This window comes from Cydia fagiglandana, chromosome 10 (assembly GCF_963556715.1).
Source record: "Cydia fagiglandana chromosome 10, ilCydFagi1.1, whole genome shotgun sequence".
Classification (NCBI taxonomy): domain Eukaryota; kingdom Metazoa; phylum Arthropoda; class Insecta; order Lepidoptera; family Tortricidae; genus Cydia; species Cydia fagiglandana.
The window spans coordinates 962,952-979,487 of NC_085941.1; the positions used below are offsets into that span (position 1 = coordinate 962,952).

The following is a 16,536-nucleotide window of genomic DNA, read 5'->3' on the forward strand; positions in this document are numbered from 1 at the left end:
GGCTGAGGCGCTCACAAATATCTAAACACGCCTCTATTCTCAGGGCGTTAGAGTGCGTGTTCAGATATTGTGAAGACCTTGGCCGCTCCGATATATCTGATGGCGACTGTACGGTGCATAACACAGCTAACTTCGTTACAGTACCCCTTCCCACAATGTAATAGTATAGGAAAAACTGTGCAACTATTATTGACCGAGCGAAGCGAAGGTGGCCGTTTCAACTGTGGCAAAAAGCTTTCTTGTCTGTCCGCCTGTTCTCCAAAAGTCGCATTTCTCAACCGATTATTATGAGCTTTGGTGAGCAAGTTGAATTATTATTTAGATTTTTTATCGATTTAGTTACTCGACATATTACAAAATGGCGGAACTGCTTTACTCCAAATTGTCTGAATAGACGCACTAAAAGGTACCTATCCTCGTAAGTCCCCGTGTACAAATTAAATTCGAGTTTTGAACTCGTATAGAAATAAATAAACGTTCCAAATTCAAACGCAAAAAATAATTGCCCTGTGTCTTATTTACGAGGCTAATTATTGTGTTTTTTTTATGTAGTTAGGTACCTCATAGTTTTACCTTCATGAAAAACCGCGAGAAGGGGTAAATTGTATTAAATACAAATTATTATTAATAATACTAATGTTCCCAAGAAATGGAATGTACATTATACAAATAAAACTCAAAATAGTCGTTAGACGACAGAAAAAAACAATAAAATACATAAGATGTACACAATGATAATATTTCTATACATTCAATATACTACACAGTAAAACATTTAGTTAAACCAACGTGTTTATGTAGTAACAGAGTTTTAACAGGTTATTTTCACAGAACCATTTAAAGACTAACCTTTAAGGGTGACGTCACTAGTAATGGGCAAGGACCCAATAATGGACATCCATTCTTATTTTTGAGAAACTAAATGTTATCTATTCATTTTGCATCAATCCATTAAATACTACTTGGTGACTGACAGCTTAAAGTGTCCGACACTGGTTCTCTTTCTATTTTTTTGAAAAAGTTAATTATTCATGACGTTATCTATGAAAAGGGACCTTATTGTCGATGGCGCTTACGCCATTATTAACGAAGCTCCGATATGAATTGCCGCGCGACGTTGTGCGGCGTAAGCGCCATCGACAATAAAGTCCATTTTCATAGATAATGCCCGATTTATAGTCGGTATACTGTATAAATGGTACTGAGAAAGTATCCTGTCAACGGTTATGCAATTACTTATCGCGTATTGTATAGACATCAATCCAGAACAGTCTGCTTCGAAAATGAGACTTACTGTTCACCAAATAAGATTTAAAATAGAATATCAATGCACCATTTTTATTCGGGCAAACTTATTTAAGTACGGAAGATTGTTTTTGTGGCGTTTTAACTGTCGATGCTTGGCACTGTCCTTACTTAATTAAAAGCAGGGACTCTTGCCTACCAAAACCGATGTCCATGTCTGGTAGGTCTTTTCAGTGCCAGTCATTGGGTAGGGTGTTATTGAGTTTACTTAAGGCTTAAGGTTAAAGTTAAGGTAAATGAGGTTATTCCAAAGTTACTGATATTTTCAGCAACCCAAAAATCAAAGGTTACATGACTATTTCACAGTTCTTACGTTTTTTTCTGGCGTTTGGCTTAATACAGTTGACCATAAACAAAGAAATACTAATACATGTAAAATGGTAGTATTCATTTGACAGAGAAGTGTAGATGGCGCTACACGACCACACAATATGCGGTGACTAAAGCGAACGCTAACGTTTCCCAAACAGTCAAAGCGCCATCTATTTCTCTGTCAAAACTGATGCAATATTTTGCAATACTTTAGGCGTATTAGGAGTTTAATAACTTTCAGAAATTTCATTTCCGAAGCATGCTGCTCTATCACATCAAATAATTATATGAATATAAATTTACGAAAATACTTTCAACATTGAATATCATTTTATTAACCTAAGGTGGTTATCATTCTGGATGTGATTCGTACATCGCTCCAATGTGCAAGTGGGATGGCGCTATAATAGCGTTGTCTCGCTCAAACATCGGAGCGACGCGCGATACACATCCAGTGTGATAACCACCTGAAGATCGGGCCAATCTGGGCTCTACGTCGATAGCAATAAAGGCTAAAGTCCCTGACCCATAGGAGGCAATGAAAGCAATTGCACAGTTATTATAATTTGCGTTTATATTTTATAGTTAATTATAGATATGATTATTTTAGAATTAACTACGATAAATATATCAATGTTCGCGCTTTAAAGTACCTATATTAGGCCCATCCTAACCCGGGGTTAAGCGGTTTAACCGTCAACCCAGGGTCAAATTGTACTGGTAAACATGGTAACTCCAGGTTTAACCGGTTAACCCCGGGTTAGTGGAATGGTGCAAATGGGCCTAGCAGTTCAAAAAAAGTCATCAAATACCTCGAAAGTATGCGGCAGTAATTTATGAATATATACCAATAATTTACTTTTAATGTACTTTTGATAATTTCAAAGAGTATTTTTCATGAGGTGCTTTCGGTAATTCTGTAAATATAAGTGAAATACACCGTATAAAACAAAGTCCCCCGCCGCGTCTGTCTGTGTGTTTGTATGTTTGTTCGCGATAAACTCAAAAACTACTGAACGGATCTTCATGCGGTTTTCACCTATCAATAGAGTGATTCTTGAGGAAGGCTTAGGTGAATAATTTGCTAACCCGCGCGAAGCCGGGGCGGGTCGCTAGTGTAATTAATATATATGTATTACCATTTCGTTTAGGCGTCTAGGTCGGTTGAATATTGATATATTTATCCAAATACATACAAATCATTCAATAGTAACTGAACATTGTATACATAAATATTATATACGTATCTACAACTAAGTAACATAAACCTTTATTGACTAGAAAACAAGAGGTAAACAATTAAACATTAACTTAGGCTCATAAATGCGATGATCAAGTTTAGTGCGTCAACTCTATGATTTATATCTTAACAATTTAAGAAGAAACCGTCCTTTTTCTATTCATCGTACAGTCAGCAACAGAAGTGCTGAGAGCATATCGTATTCGTAATGACCCGTAATGTACGGTATTTCAAGGAATTAAAACATTTCGATGTGCAAAATCGTACTTTCTTTCCCATTTCTATCTACAACAATCAACTTGGCGTATTTTATTTATAGTTTTTCTCCGACTTATAATTTATAAACTTAGAGCATTTAACCGGAGTCGCCTTTAAGAGCTTATCCCTCTGCCGAAAACCTTGCACAATTGTGCAAACTTTTGTATAGACTGACGTTTATCTGACATGGCTAATTAATACGTACGAAAAGCCATACATTTGACGTGCCCCTTAAAAATCGGCAGACTGTTATACAGGGTGTTTGGTACATCGTTTGCCATATTAAAACAGCAGATAGGTTGAGTCATTAGCTACCTATCTTCTCATTCCTAGAAAAACAAAATTGGCCATGGTTTTTTTACTACTACGCAAGTAAAAATTTGAAATTTACGGTAAACTGGCATAGAAGTGAAAAAAAATGTGCGTTAAATTAATAATTTCTAGGCCTGAGAAGATAGCAAATGACTCAACCTATCTGCCGTTTTAATTTGGCAAACGATGTACCAAACACCCTGTATACACAAAATGACAGACAAGGCGTCTCCAGTTACTAAATGCTCTTAGGTTATAATTGTTATAAACGACTGGTTGATATTTTATTCAAGCTTTCATTACTTTTCCCCTTTGTGTCCAATGCCAAGTTTTCTATCTATGTCCATCCGACTTCGTTGCTAATTAGGTGTTTAAAATTCGCCGTTTTCGAAAAAACATTATTCACTTTGATTATTAATAGATTTTAAATTTTAAATAAATTGTGTCCAGTATGAAGAAGTCTACAAATGAAGACGATAGATAACCTAAACTTTAGGTCCTAAAATGTCATTAGGTATTTAACCTACTTAAGATATAATTTGCACGATATGACTTAAAGTAAATTGGAATGTAAACTTTGAGATTACAATTTACTAAACCAGAAAAGGGCCTAGACATAGAGGAATATTGACTGCCAATTTAGTCACAGGTAGAAATAAAGTACAGCACTTTTTGATAATTTCGTTCTCTTGATATTACCTATATTTTTGTCGTACGAGTAGCATTTTTACTTACGACGCATGACTATGTGTTTTCGAAGTAGAAAAGTAGTTAAGTGTGTATGCAATTTTAGTAAATCATTATCTCAAGTTAGAATATTCAGTCAGTTATTGAGACAGTTCTGAAATTTAAGTCAGTTTTCTTTTCATTTTCAGTCACAAAGTTGTTTATTGAGTTGGTTAAGTTTAAGTTAAACCAAAGAGTTTGTAATTTCATTTATCCAATTTGAAAGCTGGTAGATCGTATCGAGGTTAGTATCGTTAAAGTGTATGTTCAGATATTTTTGACTATCTACCATCTGCAGCTATCAAAATCAGGGCACGGTTTTTCATAGACTTCAATTCTTTTATAAAACGATAAATCTAGCGATAAACAAAATAAAAAATAGTTTTGCCGCAGATACCATGTTTACAATCTTAGGAAAAGTAACCAATAACCTTAATCGGTAGGACACCGCTTATCTTCCAACGCCATTACTAGAGCGCACTCGATCTTCGCGCGAAGCCACTCCAGTACAGCGGGGTCCGGGACTTCTATCACCTTCTCGTCGGTTGAGAAGTAGTTCACCATCTCGTCCTGAAAGTAAACACACTTATGTAACACACTTATGTATTTTTATGATTAGCCTCGGGAGCTTCATATCCACTTTTTAACTTATTCTCCACAAAACGACGACACCTGATATCCTCTGGCCACAGGTATCCTCATCAAGAAACGTTTTTAATTTACTTTTAGGTATATACATTTTATAGGCTAAACGTTTTGGTCTTTATATTGTTTCATGTGTTTGTTATTTGCATTTGACAAAATGTTATAAAATCAAGTGTTTCATCAAATCTTTAGCAGAGAACATTTCTACTGAGTATTTTAGGTAAACCAGCCAGTAAATGTTATTCTTAACTTAATAAAAATTTTCTTTTTAATAAGGATTTTTTTTTCTTGCATTTTTTATATCTCATGATATAAATCGAGTTTGCTGATTCAGCCAATCTTTCTGCTTTGGTACTAAAGCGACAGTTCGATAGGTTAGTAAATTGGGCAACCCAACATAATACGGGGTATAAATACTGACTTTAGACAGACAACCAAAACTTTTTAAATCTTAATACTTTTATGACTGACACAGCTTTTATCCAACTCAATAGGTATTTACTTTACCTGTTTAACATTAAGTATGAGTTTGTCCCCGCTGACGGTGGGCGCTCCGATGATGTCATCCAGCTTCAGCACCCACTCGATATGCCACGAGTTGCTCGCGCCGCCGGCTCGGACCATGAAGATATGTCTGAAATATAAAAATAATGTTTTTTTTTTTATTTACTTTTTTAGCCTATTGTAGTGTCCCACTGGTGGGCAAAGGCCTCTCCCCTTGATTTCCACAACTCCCGCTGTAGTGCCTTCTCCGGCCAGCCACTGATGAAGGCGTCTAAGTCGTCCCGCCATCTCCGTCTGGGCCTGCCACGTCCGTGCTTCTTTTGCGGCATCCACAATGTTAATCAATTCAAATAATTAAAGAACTTAAATATTTTAAAGACATATTAAATATATTAAAAACGGGTCACTCACGTATTTTAAGTCGAAAAACGCTCGACATGTTTCACTCCGTACCGAGGAAAGTCATCAGGAGCTTGCGTTGACGGTGACTCAGGCGGCGCCGGTCCGTCACCGACACCGGTACGGAGTGAAACATGTCGAGCGTTTTTCGACTTAAAATACGTGAGTGACCCGTTTTTAATATATTTAATATGAAAACTTGTAATATTCAAAGTTACTTTTAAATCTAGATATTTTTTGTAACTAGGGCAGGTGTCTCCAAACTTTTTTACTTGAGGGGGCCGGATTGTAACGCGTCGCGGGCCGGGTTTGGCCCGCGGGCCGGGGTTTGGAGAGCCCTGAACTAGGGTAACATGCCTTTCAACCCAAATAATTTGATGACATAATGTCATCTGGCTAGGCTTCTGGGGCCTTATTAATGTAGGCAAAATGACTCACTGCGTGGATATCAGTAGACTGCAGTTAGTAGGAGCCAGATGCGCGTGGGCAAGATACGCGTCCGTGTCCGCGTAGTGTCCTCGCCCCAGCAGCGTCAGCAGCTGAAGACCCAGCGCTTCGTGGTGGGAATATGGCCGGATACCCTGAAAAACATTATTTAATTCATCATTCTAGCCTTCAGTCGCCCGCTGCTGAGCATAGGCCTCTCTTCGAGTACGCCACTTATCCCGGTCCTGGGCTAGTCTCATCCAAAAGTGCCTCGCGATTTTCCGAATGTCATCGACCCAACGAGCCAACGGACGCCAGGCGCTTCTTTCATCCGAAGCATTTCATTTCATTCAAGCGGTTACCAATTATTTAATTACCTATACGGGTGTCGCCTGTAACACGAGCAAATAATTAAAACATAGATTGTACTCCTCGAACGCTGACACTTTTGTTCAACAACTTTTAAAAATTATTAAGTATTTAGAGTCCCTATTTTTCATACAAAATAAATATTATCTTCAATGGACGCCATCGCCACGCCATAGCATATATTGTGATTGACGTTGCTTGTCACGCCTTAAATATAACAAAATTCGCAATACATTGCATCTTAGAATAAACTATAAAGTGTTACTTATTAAAATCAAACCACAAGTTATTTTTAAAAGTTGTTGATCAAATGATGGTCAGTATGAGGAGTAAAGCCTACAGTTTAATTTTTTGCTTGTATTACAGGCCACACCCGGTATAAGTAGGTATTATTGTGAATGTGAAACAGCTGTTTAACCATTTCGACGCCATGTCAAACACAAAAGCTGTCACTCGGACCCCACGTCACCGAAGTGTCAAAATTGAAATTTAACTTTATGCATATGCACGTACGTCTATGTCGCTCTGTGGTCTGTGACCGATTAATCCGTCTTTGGCGTTGGACTTGCGGTGCGGATATATCGATCATTGGCGTCCAAAAAGTTAACGACTTCTATATTAGTTCTATGTGGACATAGTCACAAGCACAAGTTAGTTTATTATAAGTTCGTATACCTCAGTATTATAGTCCTCCTCATCGTTTTCGATGACGGCGACCCCAGGTAAACATCATGGACGCTGTCTAGCGGGAGCCCTTATGTGGCCGGCCGGGCCGAACTCGGGCTTAACGCATTCACTGCCACCCTCTTTTCCTGGACATTCACCAGGTGCCGCACTTTGCTGTCACTATATATTATGAACGCGCCTGTGCGTCAAAGGCACAGCATGAAAGTTACGATAACGCATATATGCGTCGGTGGCAGTGAATGCGATAAATACTCTATCGCACGCGTGACAATAAAGTTGGCCAGCTTCGTTAGCGCGTACACGGAGGAGGGCTCAGGTCTCTCTTTCCGTAGTTGGCGTTTTCTAAGCTCGTGAGACGGTTATCCTCAAACATTTTGTCACCGATATGGACCGGTTTGATGCATCAGATAGTGAAATAAAAACCGGGCAAGTGCGAGTTGGACTCGCGCACGAAGGGTACCGTACCACAATGCAAAAAAAAAAAACAAAAAAAAGCAAAAAAAAAAAACGGTCACCTATCCAAGTACTGACCACTCCCGACGTTGCTTAACTTTGGTCAAAAATCACGTTTGTTGTATGGGAGCCCCATTTAAATCTTTATTTTATTCTGTTTTTAGTATTTGTTGTTATAGCGGCAACAGAAATACATCATCTGTGAAAATTTCAACTGTCTAGCTATCACGGTTCGTGAGATACAGCCTGGTGACAGACGGACGGACGGACGGACGGACGGACAGCGAAGTCTTAGTAATAGGTCCCTTTGGGTACGGAACCCTAAAAATCGTTGTTGAAAAGTACCTCAGTGTTAGAGCAGTGTCGCGGCAGCCTGGCGCGCGCCACCAGCCTGTGCCCGGCGCGCATCGCTTCCCGGCATATGTCTATCTCAGTACCTCAGTGTTAGAGCAGTGTCGGGGCAGCCTGGCGCGCGCCACCAGCCTGTGCCCGGCGCGCATCGCTTCCCGGCATATGTCTATCTCAGTACCTCAGTGTTAGAGCAGTGTCGCGGCAGCCTGGCGCGCGTCACCAGCCTGTGCCCGGCGCGCATCGCTTCCCGGCATATGTCTATCTCAGTACCTCAGTGTTAGAGCAGTGTCGCGGCAGCCTGGCGCGCGTCACCAGCCTGTGCCCGGCGCGCATCGCTTCCCGGCATATGTCTATCTCAGTACCTCAGTGTTAGAGCAGTGTCGCGGCAGCCTGGCGCGCGTCACCAGCCTGTGCCCGGCGCGCATCGCTTCCCGGCATATGTCTATCTCAGTACCTCAGAGTTAGAGCAGTGTCGCGGCAGCCTGGCGCGCGTCACCAGCCTGTGCCCGGCGCGCATCGCTTCCCGGCATATGTCTATCTCAGTACCTCAGTGTTAGAGCAGTGTCGCGGCAGCCTGGCGCGCGTCACCAGCCTGTGCCCGGCGCGCATCGCTTCCCGGCATATGTCTATCTCAGTACCTCAGTGTTAGAGCAGTGTCGCGGCAGCCTGGCGCGCGTCACCAGCCTGTGCCCGGCGCGCATCGCTTCCCGGCATATGTCTATCTCAGTACCTCAGTGTTAGAGCAGTGTCGCGGCAGCCTGGCGCGCGTCACCAGCCTGTGCCCGGCGCGCATCGCTTCCCGGCATATGTCTATCTCAGTACCTCAGTGTTAGAGCAGTGTCGCGGCAGCCTGGCGCGCGTCACCAGCCTGTGCCCGGCGCGCATCGCTTCCCGGCATATGTCTATCTCAGTACCTCAGTGTTAGAGCAGTGTCGCGGCAGCCTGGCGCGCGTCACCAGCCTGTGCCCGGCGCGCATCGCTTCCCAGCATATGTCTATCTCAGTACCTCAGTGTTAGAGCAGTGTCGCGGCAGCCTGGCGCGCGTCACCAGCCTGTGCCCGGCGCGCATCGCTTCCCGGCATATGTCTATCTCAGTACCTCAGTGTTAGAGCAGTGTCGCGGCAGCCTGGCGCGCGTCACCAGCCTGTGCCCGGCGCGCATCGCTTCCCGGCATATGTCTATCTCAGTACCTCAGTGTTAGAGCAGTGTCGCGGCAGCCTGGCGCGCGTCACCAGCCTGTGCCCGGCGCGCATCGCTTCCCGGCATATGTCTATCTCAGTACCTCAGTGTTAGAGCAGTGTCGCGGCAGCCTGGCGCGCGTCACCAGCCTGTGCCCGGCGCGCATCGCTTCCCGGCATATGTCTATCTCAGTACCTCAGTGTTAGAGCAGTGTCGCGGCAGCCTGGCGCGCGTCACCAGCCTGTGCCCGGCGCGCATCGCTTCCCGGCATATGTCTATCTCAGTACCTCAGTGTTAGAGCAGTGTCGCGGCAGCCTGGCGCGCGTCACCAGCCTGTGCCCGGCGCGCATCGCTTCCCGGCATATGTCTATCTCAGTACCTCAGTGTTAGAGCAGTGTCGCGGCAGCCTGGCGCGCGTCACCAGCCTGTGCCCGGCGCGCATCGCTTCCCGGCATATGTCTATCTCAGTACCTCAGTGTTAGAGCAGTGTCGCGGCAGCCTGGCGCGCGCCACCAGCCTGTGCCCGGCGCGCATCGCTTCCCGGCATATGTCTATCTCAGTACCTCAGTGTTAGAGCAGTGTCGCGGCAGCCTGGCGCGCGCCACCAGCCTGTGCCCGGCGCGCATCGCTTCCCGGCATATGTCTATCTCAGTACCTCAGTGTTAGAGCAGTGTCGCGGCAGCCTGGCGCGCGTCACCAGCCTGTGCCCGGCGCGCATCGCTTCCCGGCATATGTCTATCTCAGTACCTCAGTGTTAGAGCAGTGTCGCGGCAGCCTGGCGCGCGCCACCAGCCTGTGCCCGGCGCGCATCGCTTCCCGGCATATGTCTATCTCAGTACCTCAGTGTTAGAGCAGTGTCGCGGCAGCCTGGCGCGCGCCACCAGCCTGTGCCCGGCGCGCATCGCTTCCCGGCATATGTCTATCTCAGTACCTCAGTGTTAGAGCAGTGTCGGGGCAGCCTGGCGCGCGCCACCAGCCTGTGCCCGGCGCGCATCGCTTCCCGGCATATGTCTATCTCAGTACCTCAGTGTTAGAGCAGTGTCGCGGCAGCCTGGCGCGCGCCACCAGCCTGTGCCCGGCGCGCATCGCTTCCCGGCATATGTCTATCTCAGTACCTCAGTGTTAGAGCAGTGTCGCGGCAGCCTGGCGCGCGCCACCAGCCTGTGCCCGGCGCGCATCGCTTCCCGGCATATGTCTATCTCAGTACCTCAGTGTTAGAGCAGTGTCGGGGCAGCCTGGCGCGCGCCACCAGCCTGTGCCCGGCGCGCATCGCTTCCCGGCATATGTCTATCTCAGTACCTCAGTGTTAGAGCAGTGTCGCGGCAGCCTGGCGCGCGCCACCAGCCTGTGCCCGGCGCGCATCGCTTCCCGGCATATGTCTATCTCAGTACCTCAGTGTTAGAGCAGTGTCGCGGCAGCCTGGCGCGCGTCACCAGCCTGTGCCCGGCGCGCATCGCTTCCCGGCATATGTCTATCTCAGTACCTCAGTGTTAGAGCAGTGTCGCGGCAGCCTGGCGCGCGCCACCAGCCTGTGCCCGGCGCGCATCGCTTCCCGGCATATGTCTATCTCAGTACCTCAGTGTTAGAGCAGTGTCGGGGCAGTCTGGCGCGCGTCACCAGCCTGTGCCCGGCGCGCATCGCTTCCCGGCATATGTCTATCTCAGTACCTCAGTGTTAGAGCAGTGTCGGGGCAGCCTGGCGCGCGCCACCAGCCTGTGCCCGGCGCGCATCGCTTCCCGGCATATGTCTATCTCAGTACCTCAGTGTTAGAGCAGTGTCGGGGCAGCCTGGCGCGCGTCACCAGCCTGTGCCCGGCGCGCATCGCTTCCCGGCATATGTCTATCTCAGTACCTCAGTGTTAGAGCAGTGTCGGGGCAGCCTGGCGCGCGTCACCAGCCTGTGCCCGGCGCGCATCGCTTCCCGGCATATGTCTATCTCAGTACCTCAGTGTTAGAGCAGTGTCGGGGCAGCCTGGCGCGCGTCACCAGCCTGTGCCCGGCGCGCATCGCTTCCCGGCATATGTCTATCTCAGTACCTCAGTGTTAGAGCAGTGTCGGGGCAGCCTGGCGCGCGCCACCAGCCTGTGCCCGGCGCGCATCGCTTCCCGGCATATGTCTATCTCAGTACCTCAGTGTTAGAGCAGTGTCGGGGCAGCCTGGCGCGCGTCACCAGCCTGTGCCCGGCGCGCATCGCTTCCCGGCATATGTCTATCTCAGTACCTCAGTGTTAGAGCAGTGTCGGGGCAGCCTGGCGCGCGCCACCAGCCTGTGCCCGGCGCGCATCGCTTCCCGGCATATGTCTATCTCAGTACCTCAGTGTTAGAGCAGTGTCGGGGCAGCCTGGCGCGCGTCACCAGCCTGTGCCCGGCGCGCATCGCTTCCCGGCATATGTCTATCTCAGTACCTCAGTGTTAGAGCAGTGTCGGGGCAGCCTGGCGCGCGCCACCAGCCTGTGCCCGGCGCGCATCGCTTCCCGGCATATGTCTATCTCAGTACCTCAGTGTTAGAGCAGTGTCGGGGCAGCCTGGCGCGCGCCACCAGCCTGTGCCCGGCGCGCATCGCTTCCCGGCATATGTCTATCTCAGTACCTCAGTGTTAGAGCAGTGTCGGGGCAGCCTGGCGCGCGTCACCAGCCTGTGCCCGGCGCGCATCGCTTCCCGGCATATGTCTATCTCAGTACCTCAGTGTTAGAGCAGTGTCGGGGCAGCCTGGCGCGCGCCACCAGCCTGTGCCCGGCGCGCATCGCTTCCCGGCATATGTCTATCTCAGTACCTCAGTGTTAGAGCAGTGTCGGGGCAGCCTGGCGCGCGCCACCAGCCTGTGCCCGGCGCGCATCGCTTCCCGGTATATGTCTATCTCAGTACCTCAGTGTTAGAGCAGTGTCGGGGCAGCCTGGCGCGCGTCACCAGCCTGTGCCCGGCGCGCATCGCTTCCCGGCATATGTCTATCTCAGTACCTCAGTGTTAGAGCAGTGTCGGGGCAGCCTGGCGCGCGCCACCAGCCTGTGCCCGGCGCGCATCGCTTCCCGGCATATGTCTATCTCAGTACCTCAGTGTTAGAGCAGTGTCGGGGCAGCCTGGCGCGCGCCACCAGCCTGTGCCCGGCGCGCATCGCTTCCCGGCATATGTCTATCTCAGTACCTCAGTGTTAGAGCAGTGTCGGGGCAGCCTGGCGCGCGTCACCAGCCTGTGCCCGGCGCGCATCGCTTCCCGGCATATGTCTATCTCAGTACCTCAGTGTTAGAGCAGTGTCGGGGCAGCCTGGCGCGCGCCACCAGCCTGTGCCCGGCGCGCATCGCTTCCCGGCATATGTCTATCTCAGTACCTCAGTGTTAGAGCAGTGTCGGGGCAGCCTGGCGCGCGCCACCAGCCTGTGCCCGGCGCGCATCGCTTCCCGGCATATGTCTATCTCAGTACCTCAGTGTTAGAGCAGTGTCGGGGCAGCCTGGCGCGCGTCACCAGCCTGTGCCCGGCGCGCATCGCTTCCCGGCATATGTCTATCTCAGTACCTCAGTGTTAGAGCAGTGTCGGGGCAGCCTGGCGCGCGTCACCAGCCTGTGCCCGGCGCGCATCGCTTCCCGGCATATGTCTATCTCAGTACCTCAGTGTTAGAGCAGTGTCGGGGCAGCCTGGCGCGCGTCACCAGCCTGTGCCCGGCGCGCATCGCTTCCCGGCATATGTCTATCTCAGTACCTCAGTGTTAGAGCAGTGTCGGGGCAGCCTGGCGCGCGCCACCAGCCTGTGCCCGGCGCGCATCGCTTCCCGGCATATGTCTATCTCAGTACCTCAGTGTTAGAGCAGTGTCGGGGCAGCCTGGCGCGCGCCACCAGCCTGTGCCCGGCGCGCATCGCTTCCCGGCATATGTCTATCTCAGTACCTCAGTGTTAGAGCAGTGTCGGGGCAGCCTGGCGCGCGTCACCAGCCTGTGCCCGGCGCGCATCGCTTCCCGGCATATGTCTATCTCAGTACCTCAGTGTTAGAGCAGTGTCGGGGCAGCCTGGCGCGCGCCACCAGCCTGTGCCCGGCGCGCATCGCTTCCCGGCATATGTCTATCTCAGTACCTCAGTGTTAGAGCAGTGTCGGGGCAGCCTGGCGCGCGCCACCAGCCTGTGCCCGGCGCGCATCGCTTCCCGGCATATGTCTATCTCAGTACCTCAGTGTTAGAGCAGTGTCGGGGCAGCCTGGCGCGCGCCACCAGCCTGTGCCCGGCGCGCATCGCTTCCCGGCATATGTCTATCTCAGTACCTCAGTGTTAGAGCAGTGTCGGGGCAGCCTGGCGCGCGCCACCAGCCTGTGCCCGGCGCGCATCGCTTCCCGGCATATGTCTATCTCAGTACCTCAGTGTTAGAGCAGTGTCGGGGCAGCCTGGCGCGCGTCACCAGCCTGTGCCCGGCGCGCATCGCTTCCCGGCATATGTCTATCTCAGTACCTCAGTGTTAGAGCAGTGTCGGGGCAGCCTGGCGCGCGCCACCAGCCTGTGCCCGGCGCGCATCGCTTCCCGGCATATGTCTATCTCAGTACCTCAGTGTTAGAGCAGTGTCGGGGCAGCCTGGCGCGCGCCACCAGCCTGTGCCCGGCGCGCATCGCTTCCCGGCATATGTCTATCTCAGTACCTCAGTGTTAGAGCAGTGTCGGGGCAGCCTGGCGCGCGTCACCAGCCTGTGCCCGGCGCGCATCGCTTCCCGGCATATGTCTATCTCAGTACCTCAGTGTTAGAGCAGTGTCGGGGCAGCCTGGCGCGCGCCACCAGCCTGTGCCCGGCGCGCATCGCTTCCCGGCATATGTCTATCTCAGTACCTCAGTGTTAGAGCAGTGTCGGGGCAGCCTGGCGCGCGCCACCAGCCTGTGCCCGGCGCGCATCGCTTCCCGGCATATGTCTATCTCAGTACCTCAGTGTTAGAGCAGTGTCGGGGCAGCCTGGCGCGCGTCACCAGCCTGTGCCCGGCGCGCATCGCTTCCCGGCATATGTCTATCTCAGTACCTCAGTGTTAGAGCAGTGTCGGGGCAGCCTGGCGCGCGCCACCAGCCTGTGCCCGGCGCGCATCGCTTCCCGGCATATGTCTATCTCAGTACCTCAGTGTTAGAGCAGTGTCGGGGCAGCCTGGCGCGCGCCACCAGCCTGTGCCCGGCGCGCATCGCTTCCCGGCATATGTCTATCTCAGTACCTCAGTGTTAGAGCAGTGTCGGGGCAGCCTGGCGCGCGTCACCAGCCTGTGCCCGGCGCGCATCGCTTCCCGGCATATGTCTATCTCAGTACCTCAGTGTTAGAGCAGTGTCGGGGCAGCCTGGCGCGCGTCACCAGCCTGTGCCCGGCGCGCATCGCTTCCCGGCATATGTCTATCTCAGTACCTCAGTGTTAGAGCAGTGTCGGGGCAGCCTGGCGCGCGTCACCAGCCTGTGCCCGGCGCGCATCGCTTCCCGGCATATGTCTATCTCAGTACCTCAGTGTTAGAGCAGTGTCGGGGCAGCCTGGCGCGCGCCACCAGCCTGTGCCCGGCGCGCATCGCTTCCCGGCATATGTCTATCTCAGTACCTCAGTGTTAGAGCAGTGTCGGGGCAGCCTGGCGCGCGTCACCAGCCTGTGCCCGGCGCGCATCGCTTCCCGGCATATGTCTATCTCAGTACCTCAGTGTTAGAGCAGTGTCGGGGCAGCCTGGCGCGCGTCACCAGCCTGTGCCCGGCGCGCATCGCTTCCCGGCATATGTCTATCTCAGTACCTCAGTGTTAGAGCAGTGTCGGGGCAGCCTGGCGCGCGCCACCAGCCTGTGCCCGGCGCGCATCGCTTCCCGGCATATGTCTATCTCAGTACCTCAGTGTTAGAGCAGTGTCGGGGCAGCCTGGCGCGCGTCACCAGCCTGTGCCCGGCGCGCATCGCTTCCCGGCATATGTCTATCTCAGTACCTCAGTGTTAGAGCAGTGTCGGGGCAGCCTGGCGCGCGTCACCAGCCTGTGCCCGGCGCGCATCGCTTCCCGGCATATGTCTATCTCAGTACCTCAGTGTTAGAGCAGTGTCGGGGCAGCCTGGCGCGCGCCACCAGCCTGTGCCCGGCGCGCATCGCTTCCCGGCATATGTCTATCTCAGTACCTCAGTGTTAGAGCAGTGTCGGGGCAGCCTGGCGCGCGTCACCAGCCTGTGCCCGGCGCGCATCGCTTCCCGGCATATGTCTATCTCAGTACCTCAGTGTTAGAGCAGTGTCGGGGCAGCCTGGCGCGCGCCACCAGCCTGTGCCCGGCGCGCATCGCTTCCCGGCATATGTCTATCTCAGTACCTCAGTGTTAGAGCAGTGTCGGGGCAGCCTGGCGCGCGTCACCAGCCTGTGCCCGGCGCGCATCGCTTCCCGGCATATGTCTATCTCAGTACCTCAGTGTTAGAGCAGTGTCGGGGCAGCCTGGCGCGCGCCACCAGCCTGTGCCCGGCGCGCATCGCTTCCCGGCATATGTCTATCTCAGTACCTCAGTGTTAGAGCAGTGTCGGGGCAGCCTGGCGCGCGTCACCAGCCTGTGCCCGGCGCGCATCGCTTCCCGGCATATGTCTATCTCAGTACCTCAGTGTTAGAGCAGTGTCGGGGCAGCCTGGCGCGCGTCACCAGCCTGTGCCCGGCGCGCATCGCTTCCCGGCATATGTCTATCTCAGTACCTCAGTGTTAGAGCAGTGTCGGGGCAGCCTGGCGCGCGTCACCAGCCTGTGCCCGGCGCGCATCGCTTCCCGGCATATGTCTATCTCAGTACCTCAGTGTTAGAGCAGTGTCGGGGCAGCCTGGCGCGCGTCACCAGCCTGTGCCCGGCGCGCATCGCTTCCCGGCATATGTCTATCTCAGTACCTCAGTGTTAGAGCAGTGTCGGGGCAGCCTGGCGCGCGTCACCAGCCTGTGCCCGGCGCGCATCGCTTCCCGGCATATGTCTATCTCAGTACCTCAGTGTTAGAGCAGTGTCGGGGCAGCCTGGCGCGCGTCACCAGCCTGTGCCCGGCGCGCATCGCTTCCCGGCATATGTCTATCTCAGTACCTCAGTGTTAGAGCAGTGTCGGGGCAGCCTGGCGCGCGTCACCAGCCTGTGCCCGGCGCGCATCGCTTCCCGGCATATGTCTATCTCAGTACCTCAGTGTTAGAGCAGTGTCGCGGCAGCCTGGCGCGCGTCACCAGCCTGTGCCCGGCGCGCATCGCTTCCCGGCATATGTCTATCTCAGTACCTCAGTGTTAGAGCAGTGTCGCGGCAGCCTGGCGCGCGCCACCAGCCTGTGCCCGGCGCGCATCGCTTCCCGGCATATGTCTATCTCAGTACCTCAGTGTTAGAGCAGTGTCGCGGCAGCCTGGCGCGCGCCACCAGCCTGTGCCCGGCGCGCATCGCTTCCCGGCATATGTCTATCTCAGTA

At 51.9% G+C, this 16,536-nt stretch overlaps 1 protein-coding gene across 1 annotated transcript in view; it reads right to left on the bottom strand.

Moving 5' to 3' along the window:
* Positions 1-4,585: 4,585 nt before the first annotated feature.
* The window catches only part of LOC134668302 (intermembrane lipid transfer protein VPS13C-like), a 53,207-nt gene continuing 41,256 nt past the window's right edge, over positions 4,586-16,536 (bottom strand). The window contains exons 15-17 of the mRNA XM_063525785.1: positions 6,140-6,282; positions 5,306-5,432; positions 4,586-4,723 (exon numbers count right to left, since the gene is read on the bottom strand). Coding sequence (XP_063381855.1) covers positions 4,586-4,723; positions 5,306-5,432; positions 6,140-6,282 — 408 coding nt within the window. The remainder of the gene's footprint in view (positions 4,724-5,305; positions 5,433-6,139; positions 6,283-16,536) is intronic.